This window comes from Anser brachyrhynchus (genome assembly GCF_964034855.1).
Source record: "Anser brachyrhynchus genome assembly, chromosome: 2".
In the NCBI taxonomy this organism is placed as follows: domain Eukaryota; kingdom Metazoa; phylum Chordata; class Aves; order Anseriformes; family Anatidae; genus Anser; species Anser brachyrhynchus.
The window spans coordinates 144,675,404-144,698,093 of record NC_137695.1 but is presented as its reverse complement, the minus strand read 5'-3'; the positions used below and the strand labels follow the sequence as shown (position 1 = coordinate 144,698,093).

The window sequence follows — 22,690 nt, the reverse complement described above, 5'->3', positions numbered from 1 at the left end:
CCTGATAGCCCTCAACCTCTCCACCTCCTCCCTGAGTTCTGACACCAGGCGGACCAGGTCATCCACCTGCTCGCACCTCACACACATGGTACCTCTGCCTCCCTCAGATGGCAGCAACAGGCTCAGACAGTCCCTGCACCCAGAGACCTGAACTGCCGCATTGTTGGGCAGGCGGTCAGTCTGGGTGGTTACAGACTTTCTAGAGAGAGCGCTCTGCCTGGTGTAGACCATTGCAGCCTAGCTAGCGGTTGACAGCCATTAAAGGTGTTGTTCTTATGGGGGGGGGGGGGGGGGGAACTCTGCCCTCTCCGCCCTCCCTGCTCGCCCTGCCTGGGCAAACTGCCGTATCAGGTATAAATATCTTTTCTCAGACTATGTCCATGTATACTTATGTGTAAGTGATTTCTTTAATAGTGTTGCAAAAGCCTAGCACAGTAGATATTTCATGTGCAAGGGTATAAATATAAAATGAATGAGATTCAGTTACAAATTTGCAACTAGGTGTTACACAGTACATAGATTTAAGAAGTAAAGTATTATGGAGAATTTAAGATGTATGTAAGCATAGTTTGTTTGGATGATCTGAGGGTCTTAGTCTACTTTCTGTTATTTATATTAAAAATTCCTCTTAGTTTGTAGTGCTGAGTGTCCAGGGTGCTACTAAGTCTTCTACTTTCCTTTTTACAAATTTCAGTGTTTCAAAGAATCTGTCCAAAAAAAAAGATTAAATAAACATTAGACACCTTAAATAATTAATACATAGCAAAAAAATATTTTTATAAAAGCTGCATACTGTTGTCCACATATGTTTGGATGATTTCTCAAATTTTTAGAAGTCAGTAGGAAAAATTTGAATTTGCAGAGCTACCTGATTAGAAAAATGTGATGTGACAAACATGGATTGAAAAGCTGACTATTTTATTTTATTTTATTTTATTTTATTTTATTTTAATTTAATTTTATTTTATTTTATTTTATTTATTTTATTTTTATTTTTTCCTCTTCTCTGATAGGCTCTGTAGCTACTGCCTGCCGTGATCCTGGTGTCCCTATGAATGGAACTAGAAATGGGGATGGAAGAGAACCTGGAGACACTGTGATTTTTCAGTGTGACCCTGGATATGAGTTGCAAGGAGATGAGAGAATAACCTGCATTCAGGTAGAAAATCGGTACTTCTGGCAGCCCAACCCACCAGTCTGTATAGGTATGCAGAAAACAATCAAAGAATGCTTTCCAAAATTTTGAAATTCTGGTGTAATTAATCTTACTGCTCTAGAAATTTTATTGGAGGAAACAAATGAATATTTGTTATTTATTCTGTGTAAAACTTTGACGGGAATTAACAGAATCTTTCCTCTTTAGTTGTTAGTGTGATAGTTGTTATCCTTTCCCTTTCAAGGCTGTATTATTTATAGTTTGATGATCTGTGAGAAAGAAAGCAAGAAAATCAGTGTCAATTACACTGTTAGCTTTGCCTTAAAAATTAAAGAATGGTGATAACTGTTGAGGATATGGTTAAAATTCACACGTCCATATGTAAGGGTACATCACCGAGAACTTTTATAGAGAAGGTAAAATTATGCAAGGGCTAAAGTAATATGCTACAGGAAATAATTAGAAGATGGTACATTACCATTACTGTGGCAGTCTTCATTAATTTACAAACAAAAAATTACACCATTTATTTCTGGAAATACTGTCTCAGTCTCTAATACTATTCTGATTAACTTAGTTCATATTAAATGGATTTTGAAAGCATTTAACTCGGTTAGCTGAATCATGATGAAAAATAAGAAATTACAACAGTATATAAATAGATAGTAACCTTCCAATAACTTCTTCTGAGGCAAATCCTAATCACTATTATTGATCTCAGAAAAAATATATACTTCCAACTGATATGGGACAAGTAAACTTCAAGGACATACGTGCTTTTTTGAAGATCTGGCAGCAGTTATGTATATTTGAGGTGACATAAATATATTTAATATCTCTTTTTATCTCTTTTTAAATAAAATGAAAGCAACTAATAACAATATGTATTTAATTTCTTTTGTTAATATGTATTTTTATATATGTTTAATATCTTTATTAATGATTTGGATGAGGGAACTGAGTGCACCCTCAGTAAATTTGCAGATGACACCAAGTTGGAGGGAAGTGTCAATCTGCCAGAGGATAGGAAGGCCCTGAAAAGGGACCTGGACAGGCTGGATCAATGGGCCAATGGGATGAGGTTCAACATGGCTAAGTGCCAGGTCATGCACTCTGGCCACAACAAACTCATGCGATGCTACAGGCTTGGGTGAGTGTGGCTCGAAAACTGTGCAGAGGAAAAAGATCTTGGGGTGTTTGTTGATTCGCAGCTGAACATGAGCCAGCAGTATGCCAAGGTGACCAGGAAGGCCAATGGCATCCCAGTTTGTATCAGAAATAGTGTAGCCAGCAGGACCAGGGACGTGATTGTTCCCCTGTACTCAGGTCTGGTGAAGCTGCCCTTGAGTACTGTGTCTAGTTTTGGGCCCCTCAGTACAAGAATGACATTAAGGCCCTGGAATGTGTCCAGAGAAGGGCTACGAACACAAGTCTGGTGAGGAGCGGCTGAGGGAACTGGGGTTGTTTAGTCTGGAGAAGAGGAGGCTCAGGGAAGACCTGTTGCTCTCTACAACTACCTGAAAGGAGACTGTGTCGAGGTGGAGAGCCATGGCTTCTTTTCCCAGGTAACTAGTGATAGGACAAGAGGGAATGGCGTCAAATTGCAGCAGGGGAGGTTCAGGTTGGAAATTAGGAAAAAATTCTTCTCAGAAAGAGTAGGTAAGCATTGGAACAGGTTGCCCAGGGAAGTGGTGGAGACATTGTCCCTGGGGGTGTTTAAGGAAAGAGTAGATGTGGTACTTAGATACATGATTTAGTGGGTAACATTGCTTGGTAGGTGGACAGTTGGACTAGATGATCTTGAAGGTCTTCTCCAACCTTAATGATTCTCTGATTTCAGTGGAAAAAGCTGGAACATTCTGGAATAGTACTTTGTTGCCTTCCATAAGGATTACATAGGTTTTAGATTAAAAATAATAATAATAATAATAAAAAAAAGTACTTCCCATAACAACAGTGAATACCAAGATCATACAGACTGTCTGGTACAGTGCTGGCTTACCACTATGTCTACAGAGAGATTTGTGAAGAAAGGATGACATAATCTACATCTAGTTTTCATTGTGTAATACATTAAAAAATATATATTTTTTTTCTAGTAGATTGTCATTTGCTTTTCTTTCTGGATGGGTTATTATAGTATTCAGTATTTGTCTTGTGTCTAATACTATAAATGATAGGTGCCTTTTAAGCTTAGTATTAAGAGCTGGTCTCCTCTCAGTTAAAAACAAAGTTATTACACTTAACAAAAATGTTCTACACATCTAATTTAGAGAGTGATAGATTCTGAAACACATATGAATTTTATTCAGTCATACATAGAAAGAAAGTCTTCAAACAGCTTTAGAGTACATGGTAAACTGAAAGAGGCAACGTTGTCTAATGACAGTTTTCATTAGGTGATGTTGACTTTCTCATCTTACTATCTAATGAGTTTAAAAGCAAAACAAAATCTGAAACTGCTGCATCTGGGAAAATTCTACCCAGGAGATATGTTGAAGCTGAAGATTAATGCTTCACAGAATCACAGAATCATAGAATGGAAAGGTTGGAAGGGACCTCAAAGATCATCTAGTTTCAACCTTTCTGCCATAGGCAGGGGCGCCACCCACTAGATCAGGTTGCTCAAAGCCCTATCCCACCTGACCTTGGACACTTCCAGGGATGGGGCATCCACAATTTCTCTGGGCAACCTGTTCCAGTGCCTCACCACCCTCTGAGTGAAAAATTTCCTTCTAACCTCTAATCTAAATCTCTCCTCTTTTAGTTTAAAATCATTCCCCCTTGTCCAATCACTATCTACCTGAGTAAAGAGTCCTTCTCCATCGTTTTTATAAGAACCCTTTAAGTATTGATAGCCTAACTTCATAGGAGAGGGTCCAGAGGAGGACCACAAATATGATCAAGGGGCTGGAGTACCTCTCCTATGAAGAAAGGCTGAGTGAGCTGGGGCTGTTCAGCCTGCAGAAGAAAAGGCTCCGGGATCACCTCATTGTAACTTTTCAGTACTTAAAGGGGACTTACAAAAAAAGACGGAGAGTGACTCTTTGCTTAATCGGATAATGACAAGATGAGGGGGTTAATTTCATTATCATTGAATGTGCAAGTTGCAATTACTAGATTTTTTTTGTTGTTGATTTTTATATTTATTGAATTTCTATATTATCGGTCTTGATTTGAATTACTAATCCGTTCTGTATGGTGAAAATGCAGGTAGTTGCATTATCAGTGTAAGTAAATCATATTTCATAACCTTAAAATCTTCTTTTAGAATGCCTGTAACAAGAAGTAGAAAGTGAAAAGCTTATCCAGTCATGTTTTTTATGTCTGCACTTAGAACATGTCTGAAGTTCACAGTGTTTTCAGAAAAGCCTCTACGTAGTGTTACGGAAACAAAGTAAAGGACACCGAGTTCAAAACCAAGTGCTTTACTCAGTGTTATTAGTATTTGCCTAAGGAGAAATGTGAATTCAGCTTTTGTTTCTGTTAAAGCCCTTTAGATACTTCAGTTGTTTCTTGTTTAACTTTCAGGGGACATTAAATGTTGGTGAACAGATTGCTGATAGTTGCCTCTTTTCCTCTTACGTTCTTTCCTCAATTCCAATTTGTTTTTATTCACAGCTCCCTGTGGAGGAAACTTGACTGGCTCATCAGGTTTTATACTTTCACCGAACTTCCCTCATCCTTATCCCCACAGCAGAGACTGTGACTGGACTATCACTGTTAATAATGACTATGTTATATCATTAGCATTTATCAGGTAAAGTGCTACTTGCTCATAATTTTAAAAATCATGTCTGTAACTTTACTAGTGGCAGATGTTCAGAGCACTGTAGTATAACGTTGGGTATATTTAATTTAACTATCAGCGTGATTAGTGATTGTTATCTATGTTAGCAGTCTTATCAAAGGTATTAAGGTATCCACTGCACACAGAGATGTAGCTTGGCAGCTCATTGCTCCTCTTCAGTTAAAGAACCCTCAGTTCCTCAGTTTACCCTGACTAATGTGGAAGGGGATAGTGATGAATTTACTGAGATTCTGTTCCTGAGAAGATGATGTGGAGTTACTCTGAATACTCCCCAGTCCGTCGGGAAAGTTTTCAATGATTAACACATTTCATTATGTATGAGACATTCATCTGATATTAAAGAAAAAATATCAAAAGTGGTGTTTAAATGTAGTTTTTTTATATTATGTATTTATCAGTGTAACCCCTATCATTTCATGAACAATAGGATATTTCACATTGTTCTGGTTATTAAATGGAAGAGCTTTAGCATTTCATAGAATCATAGAATCATAAAGGTTGGAAAAGACCTCCAAGATCATCTGGTCCAACCATCCCCCTACCACCAATATCAGCCACTAAACCATGTCCATAAATAGAATCATAGACTCATAAAGGCTGGAAAAGACCTCCAAGATCAATTTCCCTTTATTACAATGCAACATTAAATTGAGCTAATCGAATTCAGAGGAACTTCTCATCTGTGCATTGTGTGTAACCCATAAAGTATGTTAATATGCATGTTTACTGTGTGTGAGAAATATGCATCCCAATAGTGACATATGGTAATGTCACACAAAATTTGTATTTGTAATGTCCCATCAAATTTAAGCTCTACTTATGCTGAATGTTGTATAACACTGGCTTTATTGTTCTGATCAGTGATAATGTGATGACTCTTTAGTGATGTTGGTCATATAGCTGTTTATTTGCTGCTGTATTTGCTGCTATAGTATGTGCTTTGCTGATAAATATATTTGATATTTACTTTTATAATATTAGATGTCAACTATGTTGCACCATGGAAACCTTTTATTACATTATGTTTGACTAGTCTAGACAAAGTCATTTCATTTACAAAAGCATTTACAAAAGCATTCGGTGAGCTATGTTTCATGTTCAGGTAAATTATTCAGACATCAGAATGCAAACAAAATTATTCATTGTGAAGACAGTAATTTCTGATATAATTCAATATAATAAATTTAAAAATTGCATTTCACTATTGCACTCATGATACATTGACAAAATATGACAAAGTATTCCTTCCTAGAAAATTAATCGCTCAAAAATATGTATTTAATTAATAAGTTAACTATTTGCTTAGAGATTTCAGAATGCTTTAACTTGCTAAACATTTTTTATATTGGACTTCAGCACTTGTAAATATATATATATATTTATTTTACCTTTGTGAAATATCATGAGCTCAAAGTACCTAAGAAGGTACCTAAGTACCATTTGCTCTTTCTATTCTACATTTATTTATAGGAGACCCTAAGGTTTAGGATAAAAACAGTATTTTACAGTGCAACCCAGTATTGTATGTGAAGACTCTATATAGATCCCAGTTACTAACAGGTCATTCTTAAAATCTGGACAATTACTGTGATTCCTGACAGAAACTGACAAGTTCAGTCTTGGTCAGAGTAGATCATATAATTACTGAGACTTGCCTCACTAATGACATGCAGACTGTTCCAGAGTGAGGGAAAAACAAAACAACAACAACAGTAATTCCTATATGAGCAAAACTTTGGATTAAAAAAAAAAATATCTGTTTAGTATTGTTACATGTGACTCCTGAGTGGAACTTATTCCAGCTACCTCTTCTAAACTCAGACACCAACTACTGTACTTTAAAAATCAAAGCTATTGAATTTGGTATTTCTTTTGTAAGGAAATATTTTGGAAATAATCCAAAAGTTAGAAAAAGTATTTTCACTGAAGAGGCTGGATCAGGTCTTTAATTTCTACATTTATTTTATCAGGACCTGCTAGCAACTAGAGACAAAATATTTCTAGCGGTTATCTTCATTCTTTTACTACAAATCTTTTGCTTTACCTTCTTTCTGCACAGACAATCTTACAAGCAAATGTGGTTAACCCTCTGCCCTTGGTTAAAATTAAGTTCAAAACTGTCAAAATTAAGTGAATTAATTATATTAACTTAATTAACTAAATTAATTAAATTAAACAAACAACAACAACAACAACAAACTTAACTTCAAAAGAAAGGTTTCAATACTAGACATTTTCAGCTACACTGATGATGGGCAAAATATTTCTTACCATTTCTTAACAGGGTTAATGGAGGATCATCCCTTGGCTATATGAAAGTATTCAGTCTGACTGAACTGCTTACTATCTGGGCTGTGTACTATCTACTCTAATGCTGACTACATTACATTGTAAAGCATTTCTGCCAAGGGTTCCTGTTATTTGTTGTTTTTTGATTTGTTCCTGATCCAAGTTGTTTATTTCTCTTAAGGTTCACAAATATTGTCAATAATCATTTTTTTTCTATTTTGAAATTTTACATTTTTTTTTCCTGACTAGCAGAAAAACAATGGTTCAGAGAGACCAATATAGTGTTTCTGTTTTGTTTTGTTTTTTTCCCAATTAAAACACAGCTAATAAGAACACTTATACAAACCATTATTCTGAAAAGCTGATTAGAGAACATTAGAACATTAGAACATTAGAAAATGTTATACAAAGCATATTTATCTAATATTTGTCTTTTTTCTTCTACAGTTTCAGTATAGAACCAAATTATGATTTTCTTTATATCTATGATGGGCCAGACAGTAATAGCCCACTAATTGGAAGCTTTCAAGACAGCAAGCTTCCAGAGAGGATAGAAAGCAGTTCAAATACCATGCATTTGGCTTTTCGGAGTGATGGGTCTGTTAGTTTCACTGGATTCCACCTGGAATACAAAGGTAAATAAAATCATTTTTGTTTCCTATTTAAAATGTTTGAAGTATAAGTGTAAAGTTTAATCTGCTTTAATTTTTCATAGATGTCTTCCTAGAAATATATTGGTTTTGTCTATAGCTATGATGTGTATATGTACACATATCTATATGTATATGTACATAAATTTATATATGTACTTATATTCATATATGTACATATCTATATGCACAACATATAACATAAACATACTAATTTAAGTCAGAACCTCTGATATATGATTTAATTTAGCTGATACCTGATAATGTTAAATGCATGATTCAAAAAAAAAAAAAAGACATTGGTTTAAATGTTTCAAAAATATTGATACAGTGAAAAAACTTTAGAGCTTTTTTTTTTTTCCAGAATATAATTAGTTCTTATTTTTCCTTTATAGTAGGGCATATTGAAATATTTGAATTTATGATTTCTGTCAAATGAAATTGTGTCCTAGAAGCTAGAAGACCAATAGTGAAAATTTAAGATAGACTTTTGTATGATAGATCTATCTACATATCTCAGACAGAAATCTCTGAGGTCATAACACAATAAACAGGAAAATACAGGCTTGTAAAAGTCATAATCAGTACAACCTTTCAAAATTCTCTGTGTGACTCAAGAAACAGAAATATTCATTATAAAGTGAATAGAAAAAATATCCAATAATCTGTAAAGACAACCCGAGGGAAAATACGGATATTGCTAGAACAGTGGCACTACAGACTAACCTCTTTTGACTGATTTTCTTTTTGATTTATTCTGAAAGAAACTAGTAAAGGTGAAGGTATACAAGGTGAAAATATGTTACTTTGGTGAATTTTTTTATTTTGGCAAACCCACAAAGTGTCCTTTTACTTTGCTAAATCCTTTGGATTCTGTGTAGGTAAAGAAAATTGTCTTCACAATATGATCTGGTCCTAATACGTTAAAAGTAGCTCTTCAACATGTTGATGGTAAACCCAGGTGTATGCACTGTTCCACATCACTTTAAAATATTTCTTCTTGCTTCTCAATTAAATTGAAGAATGATAAATGATAAATGAAGATGGGAGTGATATCGAGTAGCTTAGGGATGCAGAACTTTTTAAGAACAAGCAACTCTATTGATTTTTCAAAACGACCAATCTTTTTTCTGTTGTGCTGTTGAATACACTCTTGTCTCATGGAATTAAAAGGTTTCTGTCATACAACAATCAAAGCTGGGAAGATACTCACTAGGGACACAGTCTCTTCTCATTCTTGATCTAGGTTTAAACAAAGAAATGAATTGCTTTAGTTTGGAATAGAGGATGAATTCTATTTCTAACATTACTATTAGTCTGTGTCTGTGCCACAAAAATCACTTATTTATTTCTGTGCTTCTAAGACTCTCTACTCTCAAAGAAAATATGTAGATCTTCCCCTTTGTAAAGGGACTGGAAATCTAAGTAATATGAGGATGTAGATAATAGATTATACGTGTTTTTTTATTATTATTATTATTATTATTATTATTATTATTATTTTATTTTATTTTATTTTATTTATTTTTATCTGTATGCAAGTAAGGGATAGTTTGAGAGAGTAATCAACCTAATTCTAATTTTTCCTGTTTACCTGATATGTTGTCTTTCCTGCTTTTGTCAGAATATCTGGAGTATGCATTTCAACATCTGCCTTTGAAGACTGAGACATAAACCAAAGGAGCTATTTTAAAAGTGCCAATAAAAAAAACTTCAAGAATTAGTAAATTTGGACAGATCAAACTCTGATAAGCAGAGGGACACCTTGTTCAGTGAATTATTCAGTTTTAATTGGGACTGTCTGCTAAATTTGACCTTGCACTGCTTAATTTATTTTTAGGGGTATCATAAGAGTAATAACTGCCAAGTCTTAAAATTTGAAAGGGATCTAACTGTTATTACATATTAGATAACAAAGAACATTTGTAACATTTCATAATAATTATTTAAATTGTTCTTAGTGTCTTACATGTTTATTTCCAGTCTGTGTCTACATGTTTAAGAGTCTGGAATAGCTTAGTAAACATCCTCAGATTAAAAGCAAAAAATCAAGCAGCAATGAATGAATGTTTGAAAACGAAAACAAAAATTCAGACTATGGTTTGAATAGGACAGCTTTTACATTTAAAAAGAAAGGAAATATTTTCACCTACGTGATTCTGGTACTATCTGTTTTATTCTAATATTGCCATTAGTGGATTGTAAATATTAAAGCACTGTAAGCATGACATCTGCAATAGAAAAATGACATGCAGTTAACTTAGCCAAAAATAATAACTACATTAATAAGGAAAAAACAGAACAGAATGTTTTATGAACCCAGTGTCTTTTGAACTCCTAATGTGTGACTGGGCAGGCAATGTACTAAGCAGTTATTAATGGTGTGACATACAATAAATGAGGCAGAGGAAGGGAAAGAATTTATTTAAGGTGTACACTTAGAAGTTTTAAACTACTTTGAGTAAGAGCTGTTGTTTTGTGAAGGGTTAACATTTTCAAGAGCAGAGAATGATTGGATTATTGAGGAAAGTAACTACAGATAGTATTGTTGTAGGTGACTGACACAGACCAGTTGGCCAAGAAAAAAACACATTATATCTGGAAGAAACATAGCCTTGGTAATCTTGGGGGATTTTAATTACTCCAATAGCTTCTGCAGGGCATCTCTTGACTGTGTTTGTTACAATTTCTTGATGCAGGTGACACCCTAGCTGACCAGAGCAAATTCTGAAATTCTGCTGGAATGGTTACTCACTTAACAGAGAAATGATCAGTGCTGTGATGGTCAAGGGCAGCCTTATAGTAAATTGAAAACAATAAGAAACCTTTAATTGTTGGACCAGATGATCTTGGAGGTCTTTTCCAACCTTAATGAGTATATGATTCTGTGAATATGGTGGTCCATTGCTCAGTGGGCTCTGGACTCAATGAATAGGAATGAGAAAAGTTTGTGGTACTTAATAACTTTTTACCTCAGGTATATTTTGTCCCCAGTCCTGCCTGAGCATACTAGCAGGGTTTGTTGGAGAGTAGCTTTATCCACAGTGGAGTAAGAAAGAGTTAGGAAGCACTTAAGTCAACCAGGTGTATGTAAATTAATTGGAAATGCTGTGGTTTCATCCGGCAGGGAGCTAGGCACCACAGAGCCATTCACTCACTTCTCCTCCCTGTTGATAAATACAGGTTGATATGTATATATGCACAAAACAAGTGATACACAATGCAAGTGCTCTACACCAGCCAAATGATGCTCAGATGCTCAGACAGTCCCTGATCAGTAGCTGCCCTCCTGGCCAGCCCTCCAAGTATTATTGGTCTACATGATGTCATATAGTATGGAATATCGATTTGGACTGTTTGAGTCAACTGTCCTGGTTCTGTCCCCTCCCAGCTTCTTTTGATCTTTTGCACCCCCAGCCTCCTCTCTGGCAGGTCAGTATGAGAAACTGAAGACAATGACTTCATGTAAGCATCGCTCAGCAACAACTAAAACATCAGGGTGGAGGGATAGAGAGATATTGTCCAAGCAGCCAGGGATCAGGTTAGGAAAACCAAAGCCCTTTTAGAATTAAATTTGGCCATGGACATCAAGGGCAATAAGAAAGGGTTTTGTAGGTGCATTGGTGATAAAATGAAGACTAGGGAAATTGTGGGCCCTCTCCAGAAGGAAACGGGAGACATGATCACCTGGGACATGGAGAAGGCTGAGTTACATAATGATTATTTTGTTTCAGTCTTCACCGACAATAGCTCCAGACACATGGTTCAGGCCCCATAAGGCAAAGGGAGGGACTGGAAGAATAATGAACTTCCCCGTGTAGAAGCAGATCTGGGTCAAGACCATCTAAGGAACCTGAAGGTGCACACGTCCATGGGACCTTATAAGATACATCTGTGGGTCCTGATGTTAGTGTTCATGAAGACATAATCCACAAAGTGATTATATGAAGGTGTTTTATTAGGCACCGGAAGTTAGGGGCATGCCTGCCCAAAACTAACTCCATCCGATTTGTTCACTTAGTTCTCTTTTATCTCCTAAAATATTACATATGCATTAGGTTTCACAACTCATGTATGCATATTCATTTCCTAGCTCCGCCTAGCCTCGCTTCGTATGCTAATTATCTTATCAGTCCTTCTGCGCTTGCGTATTACTCTCTGGTGGTCGTCCGGGTGGTCGTCGGGATGAAGTAAGATGTCTTCATCAGAGTTAAACTTTTTAACCTTTTCTTCTTACACATGCTCTCTGAGCCCTTGATCTCAGTCCAAACTGCAAGGTTGGTTTGATCCAGCTCCCAGGGTCCAAGAGGCCCCAGTTATCTAGATGTCTTGCAAATTGAGCATTCTTTTAGTCCTCCTTACTCCTCATCATGAATTGGTGCATTCTCTCATGCTATCCTTGCACATATATTTTGTATCTTCCAAGTGCAGCCCCAGAACAGTACATCGCAAATGTAACATATATTAAGCAATATTGTATTATTTCATCTTCTATTACCAACACTGATGGTGCTCCAGTCCTCCAAACTTATTCGTAGCCCTCCTCTGGACTCGCTCCAGAAATTCTATGTCCTTCTTGTGCTGGGGAGCCCAGAACTGGACACAGCACTGCAGGTAAGATCTCACCAGGGCTGAGTAGATAGGGAGGGTCACCTCCCTTGTTCTGAATGCACCCCAGGATGATACCGTTGGTCTTCTTGGCCACAAGGGCACATTGCTGGCTCATGGTCGGCCTGCTGTCCACCAGGATTCCCAGGTCCCTCTCTGCAGAGCTGTTCTCCAGCAGGTCAGCTCCCAACCTGTACTGGTGCTTGGGGTTATTCCTTTCTAGATACAGGACTGTGCACTTGCCCTTGCTCAACTTCATGAGGTTCCTCTCAGCCCAACCTTCCAGCTTGTTAAGGTCCCTCTGAATGGCAGCACAGCCCTCTGGGGTATAAGCCACTTCTCCAAGCTTTTTATTGTCAGCAAACTTGCTGAGGGTGCTCTCCATTTCACTGTCAAGATAGCTGATGAAAAAGTTGAACAAAACTGGACCCAGTCTGGGGGACACCACCTCCAACAGGCCTACAGGCCTCCAACAGGCCTACAGGCCTCCAACTAGACTCCGCACCACAAGGCACAGCACTCTGAGCTCATCCATCCATCGAATTATCAATCCACCTCATTGTCAGATCATCTGGGCCGCACTTCCTGAGCTTGTCTATGAGGATGTTATGGGAAACAGTGTCAAGGGCCTTGTTGAAGTCAAGGTAGACCACATCCACCGCTCTTTCCTCATCTTCCCAGCTAGTCATCTCATCGTAGAAGGCTATTGTATTGGTTAAGCATGATTTTCCCATGGTGAATCCATGCTGACTACTCCTGATCACCTTCTTATCCTCCACATGCTTGGAGATGACCTCCAGGATGAGCTGCTTCATCACCTTTTCAAGGATGGAGGTGAGGCTGACTGGCCTGTAGATTTCTGACTCCTCCTTCTTGCCCTTTTTGAAGACTGGATGACATTGGCTTTCTTCCCATCCTCAGGAACCTCTTTTGTTGCCCACAACCTTTCAAAGATGATGGAAAGTGGCCTAGCAATAACACTGGCCAGCTCCCTCAGCACACGTGGGTGCATTCCATCAGGGCCCGTGGATTTGTTTGTCAGGTTTGCTTAAATGATCTCTGACCCGATCCTCTTCAACCAAGGGAAAGTATTCCTTTCTCTGGACTTCCTCTCTTCTCTCCAGGGTCTGAGATTCCTGAGGGCTGATCTTAGCAGTAAAAACTGAAGGAAAAAAAAAGCAACTCTGCCTTCTCTGTATCCTTTGTCACCACGGCACCCATCCCATTCAGCAGCAGGCTGACATTTTCCTCAGTCTTCCTTTTTCTACTGATGTATTTGAAAAAGCCCTTCTTGTTGTCCTTGACAACCCTTGCCAGATTAAATTCTAAAATAAAATTCCAAAAGTAAATTCCAAATACCTGTAAATAACAAGAAAAGGAGATAAATTTCATGAATATTTTGATACTGTAATCTCCAGTAACAAAGGAATAACTAAATGAAAATACACAGTCTATTATATACAGTCTGTCATATACAGAGGTATAGTCATTCATTTGGGATTTATTATTTTTGAAAAAAAAATCTTTTTTGCATGCTTTTTTATTTTGTCACAAGCTACGTATATTGTTTTCCCCCATTTATCTGTTTTCAGATTACAGATCTTAAAAATAGAATATTTCTAGTCTACTGGGGCAGTGACCATAAGATCTGACTTCATGCAACTGGATAACTACATCATTGTTCAGCGTGAACTCTGGATAAATAGTTCTTGTGATGGCAATCTGGGAATTACCTGGGAAAAATATAAGAGATGGTTTGGTTCACTATATAGCAATGTACTCAGTCTTTAAAATAAAGGAAAGATGACTACAGTCACAGGAAATTGATGTAAAAGGGAGGGATTCTTTAAAAAATAAATAAATAAGTAAATAAAAGTGAAGAGTGCATTATGTGACTACAGGGTGCTCAAAGAAGACCTTGAGAGAATTCTAGAAAACATGTGATGTTTTAGATTATATTCAGAATTTTCTTTACATGTTTTTCTTTTATAGCAAAACTACGTGAGTCTTGCTTTGATCCTGGAAACGTAATGAATGGAACGAGACTTGGAATGGATTATAAACTGGGCTCAACTGTCACTTATTACTGCGATGCAGGTTATGTTCTTCAAGGATATTCTACACTAACTTGTATCATGGGAGATGATGGAAGACCTGGATGGAACAGGGCCCTGCCCAGTTGTCATGGTAAGAACAATTTTTCATTTATTAGATTTGCTACTTTTATTCTTGCTTTGTTGCATGGAAGAAACAGTATAAAATTAGAAGAAACAATTTTAATAAATTTCTTGTTTAGAACAAAAGCTCTTTTCACTTATATGTTTATTAACTCTAGATGAATATTTCTGCAAATTTTTAATGCCGTTGGGTAAGTATTGCTAAAAGTTGTTATTGAGTATAGAGGTGAATAGTAATGCTGTTCTCTATGTCTACGTGAATTCTTGAATTAGCAAATTTACAGCAGAGTATACAGATATCATGCCATAGACATTTATTTAAATACAGTATTAAGTATACTCTGAATGCCACAATGTGTTTTTGTTTCTTTTTGTTATTACTGCTTTTTCAACCATATAAATAAAATATTTTGTTTATTCAATATCACATCATTTGCAGTAAATAAGGCTAATGGTATCCTGGGATGTATTAGATAAAGGTATTGCCAGAAGACGATCCTTTTCCTGTACCTTCAGCACTAGTAAGGTCACATTTGGAGTACAGTGTCCTGTACTGTAGGAGAGGCGTGGAGCTAATGGAGGTAGTCCAACAAAGGGTGATCATGAAGGCACTGGAGCATCACTCGTATGAGGAAAGGTTGAAACTCTCTAGCCTAGAAAAGGGTCTTGGGCAGGATCCTGCTTGGGCAGGATCTCATCTACGTGTACAAATATTCTAAATGAGTTTGGAAAGGGGATGAAGTGAGGCTCTTATCAGTGATGCCCAGTGACATGACAATGGGCACAAACTGAAACATAGGAGGTTCTGTCTGATTATCAAGAAACACTTGATTACCATGTGGGTGAGAATACTGGCACAGGTCGTCCAGAAAAGCTGTGGAGTCTTCATTCTTGGAGGTAATTCAAAAGGTGCCCGGACATGGTCCTGGGCAACCTGTCCCCCTGCTTGAGCAGGGAGGTTGGACAAGGTGACCTGTGGAGGTCCCTTCCAACCTCAGTCTTTCTGTGATTTTGTGATTAAACCTGTTGGACATATGGTCCCTATAAAAATTCAGCCGTGAATTGCACCAAACATCCAATCCTTCAAACTTTTATGGATATGAATAATTCTATTAATACATGAAATATTCCATGAATAATACTGATTTCGGTAACCTCTCGACTTTTAGTAATATTACCACTATCTCAAGCACAAGAATTTTCAGAATTAGATACTAAGAAAAGATTTGATCACAATTTTCCTGATATTATTTTAATTCTTTCTAGCAATTAATAACCAGTACAGAAAAAAAAAAAAAAAAAAAACACCACCACCACCAACAAAAACAACCAAAAGAAATAACTCCTATTTTCACATATTTTATATTTAGCACAAAATATGTATCAAATAAATAACCAGTAAAGAACATGAAAATGCCAAATTACAAAACCAACATTTGCTTTAAAAGTTAAAGTAAGATTTCTTCAATATCATCTTAATTTCAGCTCCTTTAAATAATTTGAAGATAAAAAGTAGTGAACACATTTCCAATTCAAATATATTTATTTTAAATAAATTTGTTGTTGTTGTGTACTTAAATTTATATTGCAAATTAAATGTGGAATTATGAACAAAACAGAACAAAAAAGAGTAAATATAAATTCACAACTAACAGAATAACCAAGCTCTGAATTATAAAAGTATGAGGACTTGAAGAACTTTATTATATTCATTATCCACCAAAGCCATTATAGGAATGAACACCAAACATCAGTGGCAGAAAACTGGAAAACTGGTGCTAACAAACTTTTGAAATTGTCTACAAACTTGTACATATGCAGTGGAAGTCAGGTGTTTCTTCCTCATTTTAAAACGAGATATGAATATTGTTTAGGTGTTTTCTAGGAAGGAGTCAGGAAGGCTGTTATGTCTTAAAAAAGGTTTCCTTCTTTTGGGAGGTCTTTTTAATAGATAAAGAAAGATAAAGAATGTATTTATTAATTATTCAATAATTGTGACTACTAAGGACATTTATATGTAGCAGTATATACTTCCAGTACTGTCTATTTTGATAGTCACTGAAGGGAGAGTGTTTTTGCTTGGAAGGACTGCCATACTGGGGGATAATACCATACCTACCTCAGCGGGGTTTTGTGAGGCTTAAACAACTGTTAGCAAAGAATTTTGTGGTCCTCAGAAGTCAACACTACACAGTCTATAGATGTATGAAATGTTGTCATGTACATGCAAATTGGGGGCTCACATGGATGCAGCCCCTGAAACTAAGGTGCTTTGCATGGCAGAGTGAGGGGTTGAGATTGATCTCATGAAGTAACATGTTTCAAGAATGAGAAACCGAACTGCAAATTACCTGTTCTTTGCGTTTTGTTGTTGTTTTGGTTTGTGTTTTTTTTTTTTTTCAAGTATTTTGTAAAAGTGAAAACATTTAAATTAATGAACTGCAAAAATCAAGTTGTTGCAGTAAGTGTGAACAATAATGCAAAGAATTATTTATTTCAACAAATGCAGATTGAGTATCTAGAAGAAAAATGGCTTTGGATGCACCTGTCTGATATAATATGGTTTAAAATGTGCTAATTATAGAAATAGTTATAGGGTTCTGAATGTATGTTTACTTGTTTTGTAGTAAAGTTACCTGTTTTGTGTAATGAAGGTGCTTAAATTAAATAATTAAATAATTACTAATAGGGGAAAAAATATACTAAAATGGGTAGTGGAAAGCTGTCAACAATTCTAAAGGGACTGTTTGTGTTTTTTTGAGGGGGTTGGTTTGTTTGCTGTTTTTGTTTGTTTGTTTGTTTGTGGATGAACAAGGCCATATTTCAAAGATGGTGGGTCCCCTACTTTCTTAGGATAGGATGTCACAACTTAAGATCCATTAAAAAACCCTTGGCTTTGTAGTTTTCACTTACACTTCTTTTATTGCTTTTTGTCCAGTTCAGAGTTGATGAAGATTTGTAAATACGTTGCTGTGATATATTATATGTGTATTTTACCACATAATCAATGCTTTCCACCTGGGGGGAATTTAACTCAAGAAAAACAGAACATTTATTTACCTGTTAGAAAGACAATAACAGTAGATTAGCTTTCAATTGCATGGAGCTGGCTGAAGCAATTTGTGAACTGAGTTTTTGAGCCTGATAACTGTCCAGTCTCACCTAAATTAAAAAAAAATGCGTAGTAGAGAATTAATATTCTTCAATGCTGCCAACTATATTTTTGAAGCTCCATAAAACTGAGTGTTGTAATAAAATTGGTATACAATACACGTCAGTTTATGTTTTGTGTATTTTTTTTCCATTTTACTATTTGTTTTGAGAACCTGAATATACTTTTTTTTTTTTTTTTTCTGAGAACCTGATCACCCTTTATTATTGAAATATTTTGATCTAAAGCTTTAGGTATAAAGGCAGTAAAGAAGTTTGTTTAAAAATTACCTATCATTGTCTAAACCTTTACACTTTTAATATTTATTCAGAATTGAGGATCTTCTATCCTGTGAGTCATATTTAGTCATATGGCTTTATATGGGGGAGTGAGGCACCTCAGAATGTGAAAAAGAAAAATATTACTAAAGAGTATTTTCATTTTGCCTATGTTTGGAGCTAAGGAGGACAGATGAGAGGTACAAATAACGTTCAACACTCCAGATGTCTCTCAGGGTTCAAGGGACATGCTTTCTAACATGCAGAATTGGTCTCATAAAGATAGTTCAAAGAGCATAGAAGAGCTTTTTTTCCTTTTAAAGAGAATTTTGTTGCCAGTAATATTTGATCATTTACATTAAGAAAATAATTAGATAAATAACATGGAAAAACTTCGTATCAGGGTGAAACTGATATACAGCAGTCCAAAGTCAGACTTCCTCGTTGCAATAAATACTGATACATACTCTGAATATTAAAAATAAATAAAAAAATAAAGATTCTCCTCAAGAGGAGAATGGAGTACCATCTCTTTACCTATTCTTAAAAACTTCTAATAGTTTAACACATATTCCTGGGAGACTGTAGGTGAGTTTGAGGGATCCATTTAGGTAGAGTGGTTAAGGGTCTTGTTCTAAGCTATAGCTTCTGAGATAAAATATGGGGAAAAAATTTCCCACTCATAATTAAAAAGAAAATGTAGGCCAGGTTTCTGTGATATTGAAAGGGCAATTGTTTGGGATGGCTTTAAGCATGCTCTGAAAATGTCTGCTACATCAAGTGCCATAGGAAATATTTATTGAGGAACACTGATGTTCTGGGTCTGGTCAGGCTTCAGCAAGAGCTAACTAATGAATTACTCAGTCTGTCAAAACATGCTTTCCTGGGAATGTGCAAAACCAGAAAATATGAGTGTCTACAGACACTGAAAGTTAATAACTTGATTTTGGATCTAGATAAAAGCTGAATAAAGGCTTTCACGATCATAGAGGACTAGTTTTCCAAAATCTATTCAGCACAGAGAGCTAATATTTCTGCAGGTGTACCTTTATGCACCAAATATTTTTTATGGCGTAGTCCTATAGGATTAGTCATTAGGCGTGACTTGCATTTGGTTGAAGTCATTATTCAAGATGACCTTGGGTGTCTCTAAGTGTAATAAGTGTGGGAACCGAACCAAATCATTGGCTTTTTTTTTTTTTTTTTAATGAACACATGCAAAGATTATTCAGGCTAATATGCTAAGCTATTTGGCATTTCGTGGTGGATGTTAAGAACAGGATGTAATTAACATATGCAGATGCAATGTTCCCATGACAGAGATGATGATAAATAAATTCTCTTAACTGCACCAACTCTAGGTGTTGTTTTTTTTTCTCGTTTGTTTGTTTTTTACAGCTGTTCACAAAATTGCATAAGGCCTGTAGAGGAAAATCACATTTATGACTGAGTGTTATACCTTGTTCCTAACAGAAGAAATAATTTCTTAACCACTAAAAAATATTGCTACATTTCTTTATAGTCAGTTGTTTAGTCCTCGGAAATATGTGAGTACAGGCTTCAAATGATCTCCATCTGAAGGACATAGCTAACAGTCTCACATATTGTCATAAACTGTCAATGCCATGATTTCTCTCCCTCTTTTTTTTTTTATAAGACATCAGTACTTAATATATTCATATGTGCTGTTTTTTGTAAGATGTGTTTAAAAGAAAATCAAAAAACAGTTCCACACCATAACATTTTAAAACAACAGAAACATTCTTAATTATGATTGCAACAAGAAATATTAATATCTAATCTTAGGGGCATCAGTACACAATTACATACCATATCAGTTTAGTGATTACAGACCATGCTAAAGACTTGATGCATATGAAGAAGGAAGTGAACCTTGAATTACATGTCCACTCCTTTGTCGTATGACCTGAAGGATTATTTGATTTATTAGGAGTTTGGAAAAGGGGTGCCTGCAACCATATCATCTCCCAAAGTAATGTTTCCCTAAAACTGAAATGCCAGAGGAAATACCTTTGGTTTGGCCCTCAGATTGGCTCTTGGTTTAATTTGCTCTGACTTGTGCTTTTCTGAAACCTTTTAGGATGTTAAACCTTTTAGGATGGAAGGCTGCACAGAAAAGCTTAATATTGCTATTTATTATTCTACAATACAAGTTGACAGCTTTTTCATCAGTTATGCAATATTGATCACTTAATCAGGAACTTTATAGGAGGATTTTTAAGGCACTTTTTACACAGTAAAGCTATGATTCTAATGTGGTGATTGCATAACAATGTGGCCTTTTTGAAACCATAACTTTAGTCAGCTAATTATTTGGCTGGCTCAGCATAGTCAGACTGAGTACTATTACAAATTGAAAAAAAAAAAAAATACATATTAACCATTATTGACTATATTCTTACAGATTTGAATCCATAAGAATATAAGAGACTAAAGCACATATATTCCTGGATTACTTTTATTTAGAAAAGATAGGTTAAAATAAGGTTAAAATAATTCTAATTTATATCATTTAATATTGCTCAAGTACGTTAAACACATTTAGTTAGAACGAGCATTTGCTTATCTATTTGATGTAAGTTAGAAGTATTTTTGTGTTTATAGTATATTGTATTTCAAGGTTTTGATTAAAGCAGTTAGAACATTCGTTAGCATATTTGTTCCATTCTGCACATTTGCAGTACAAATCTAGAATATTGGTTATATTCTCAATTCTTCAACTATCACACATAAGCAAATAAAAAAATTTTGAAAAGCACAAAAAAGTTGTTAGAAGCCTAATATTCATTAATGTCTATTTTTCCACCTGTGGTATTTAACATTTTTACCTTTATCAAAAAACAAAACAAACAAAAACAAACAAACAAAATAAGTTTCTAGGAAAAAACAACAACAACAAACAAAAAAACTTGTTTTCAATAGAAAGAACAGATCAAATTCATGTCTAATTGTACTTCAGGTCAGGACTTTTTTACAATGATACTATAGATGTGTAGTAATAGCTGCATTTTGAGTTGACTGCAGTTACTGCACATTAATTTATTTTTCATTGTAGTTTTGTTCCTAAGAGCACTCATATCTAAGTCCTTCCAATATTTCATAAATTTTATGTGCCAGGCTGATACTTGATTTTGCAGTTTTTTTGCAAGAAGCTTGCAGAGCCTCAGTATGGTTAATTTTCTTTAATATAATCTAATAATATATCTGCAACAGAGAATTAAGTTTACAGTTAATACATTGTCTTCATGCTTTGAAGATGGCAAAGGATTTAATGAGATGGTGGAAAAGAAGCAGAGATACAATGAAGATACAAACCCAGGATGACTTATAATCACTACAGAAGAATTTGTTGCAGAATTAAGCCTCTGAAATCTGATCTTTATCCTTCTCATCTTAAGAAATGGCTTCAGTCAGAAACTTTGAGAATGACATGATTTTAAATGATTGGCATTTATGATGTAAAGAAAGCAACAAAGCCCTTCAGAGAGATGTTTTCAGGAATGCAAAGACCAACGCTATTCAGCATTCCGTTAAGGGAGAAAAGTTCTAAAGGTATTATTCTAAAGGTTAAAACACATGGAAGAGGTGGCATAAATGATGAATTTATAGACGTTCATTTATCTGTTTTGCAAGCCTGACATTTTGATGTAAAAGAAATCCCTACTAATTTTAAATTTGAATGATGACTAGCTAAATGATATTATTATGTAAGAGAGGTCATTCAAAGGGACCTGGACAGGTTCATCAAGTCCAAGTGCACGGTGCTACACCTCGGTCGGGGCAATCCCAGACAAGAGTACAGACTGGGAGAAGAGCTCACTGAGAGCAGCCCTGTGGAGAGAGGGTTGGTGGTTCTCATGGAAGAAAGGCTCGACATGAGCCAGCAGTGTGCACCTGCAACCCAGAAGGCCAACTGTGCCCTCAGCAGCATCAAAAGAGGTGTGACCACCAGGTTGAGGGAGGTGATTGTCCCACTCTGCCCTCATGAGGCCCCACCTAGAGTACTGCATCCAGGTTTGGGGCCCCCAGCACAAGAAAGATGTGGACCTGTTGTCCAGAGGAGGGCTACAAAGATGATCAGAGGGCTGGAGCACCTCTCCTATGAAGACAGGCTGAGAGAGATGGGGGTGTTCAGCCTGGAGAAGAGAAGTCTCCAGAAGACTTCACTGAGGCCTTTCAGTACCTACAGGGGTCATAAAATCATTAAGGTTGGAAAAGACCTTCAAGATCATCTGGTCTAACCATCACCCTACTACAAAAATCACCCACTAAACTATGTCCCTAAGTACCAGGTCCAACCTTTCCTTAAACACCCCCAGGGACAGTGACTTCACCTCATTCCTGGGCAACCCATTCCAATGCCTGAATACTCTTTCTGAGAAGAAATCTCTCCTAAAAGAAATTTCCTTGTACAAAAAAAAAAAAAAAAAAGACAAAGATCTCCTGGAAAGAGTCCAGTGGAGGGTCACAAAGATGACACAGGGCATCTTCTGGAGCATCTTCTCTATAAGGAAAGGCTGAGAGACCTGTGTCTGTTTAGCCTTGAGAA

At 36.1% G+C, this 22,690-nt stretch overlaps 1 protein-coding gene across 6 annotated transcripts in view; it reads left to right on the top strand.

Annotated features, from left to right (window-relative positions):
* The window catches only part of CSMD3 (CUB and Sushi multiple domains 3), a 703,323-nt gene that overhangs the window by 490,772 nt on the left and 189,861 nt on the right, over positions 1-22,690 (top strand). For all 6 annotated transcript variants that reach the window (XM_080578052.1, XM_080578051.1, XM_080578050.1 and 3 more), the window contains 4 exons: positions 1,014-1,205; positions 4,778-4,916; positions 7,704-7,891; positions 14,507-14,701. In XM_080578052.1, the coding sequence (XP_080434178.1) occupies positions 1,014-1,205; positions 4,778-4,916; positions 7,704-7,891; positions 14,507-14,701 (714 nt within the window). The remainder of the gene's footprint in view (positions 1-1,013; positions 1,206-4,777; positions 4,917-7,703; positions 7,892-14,506; positions 14,702-22,690) is intronic.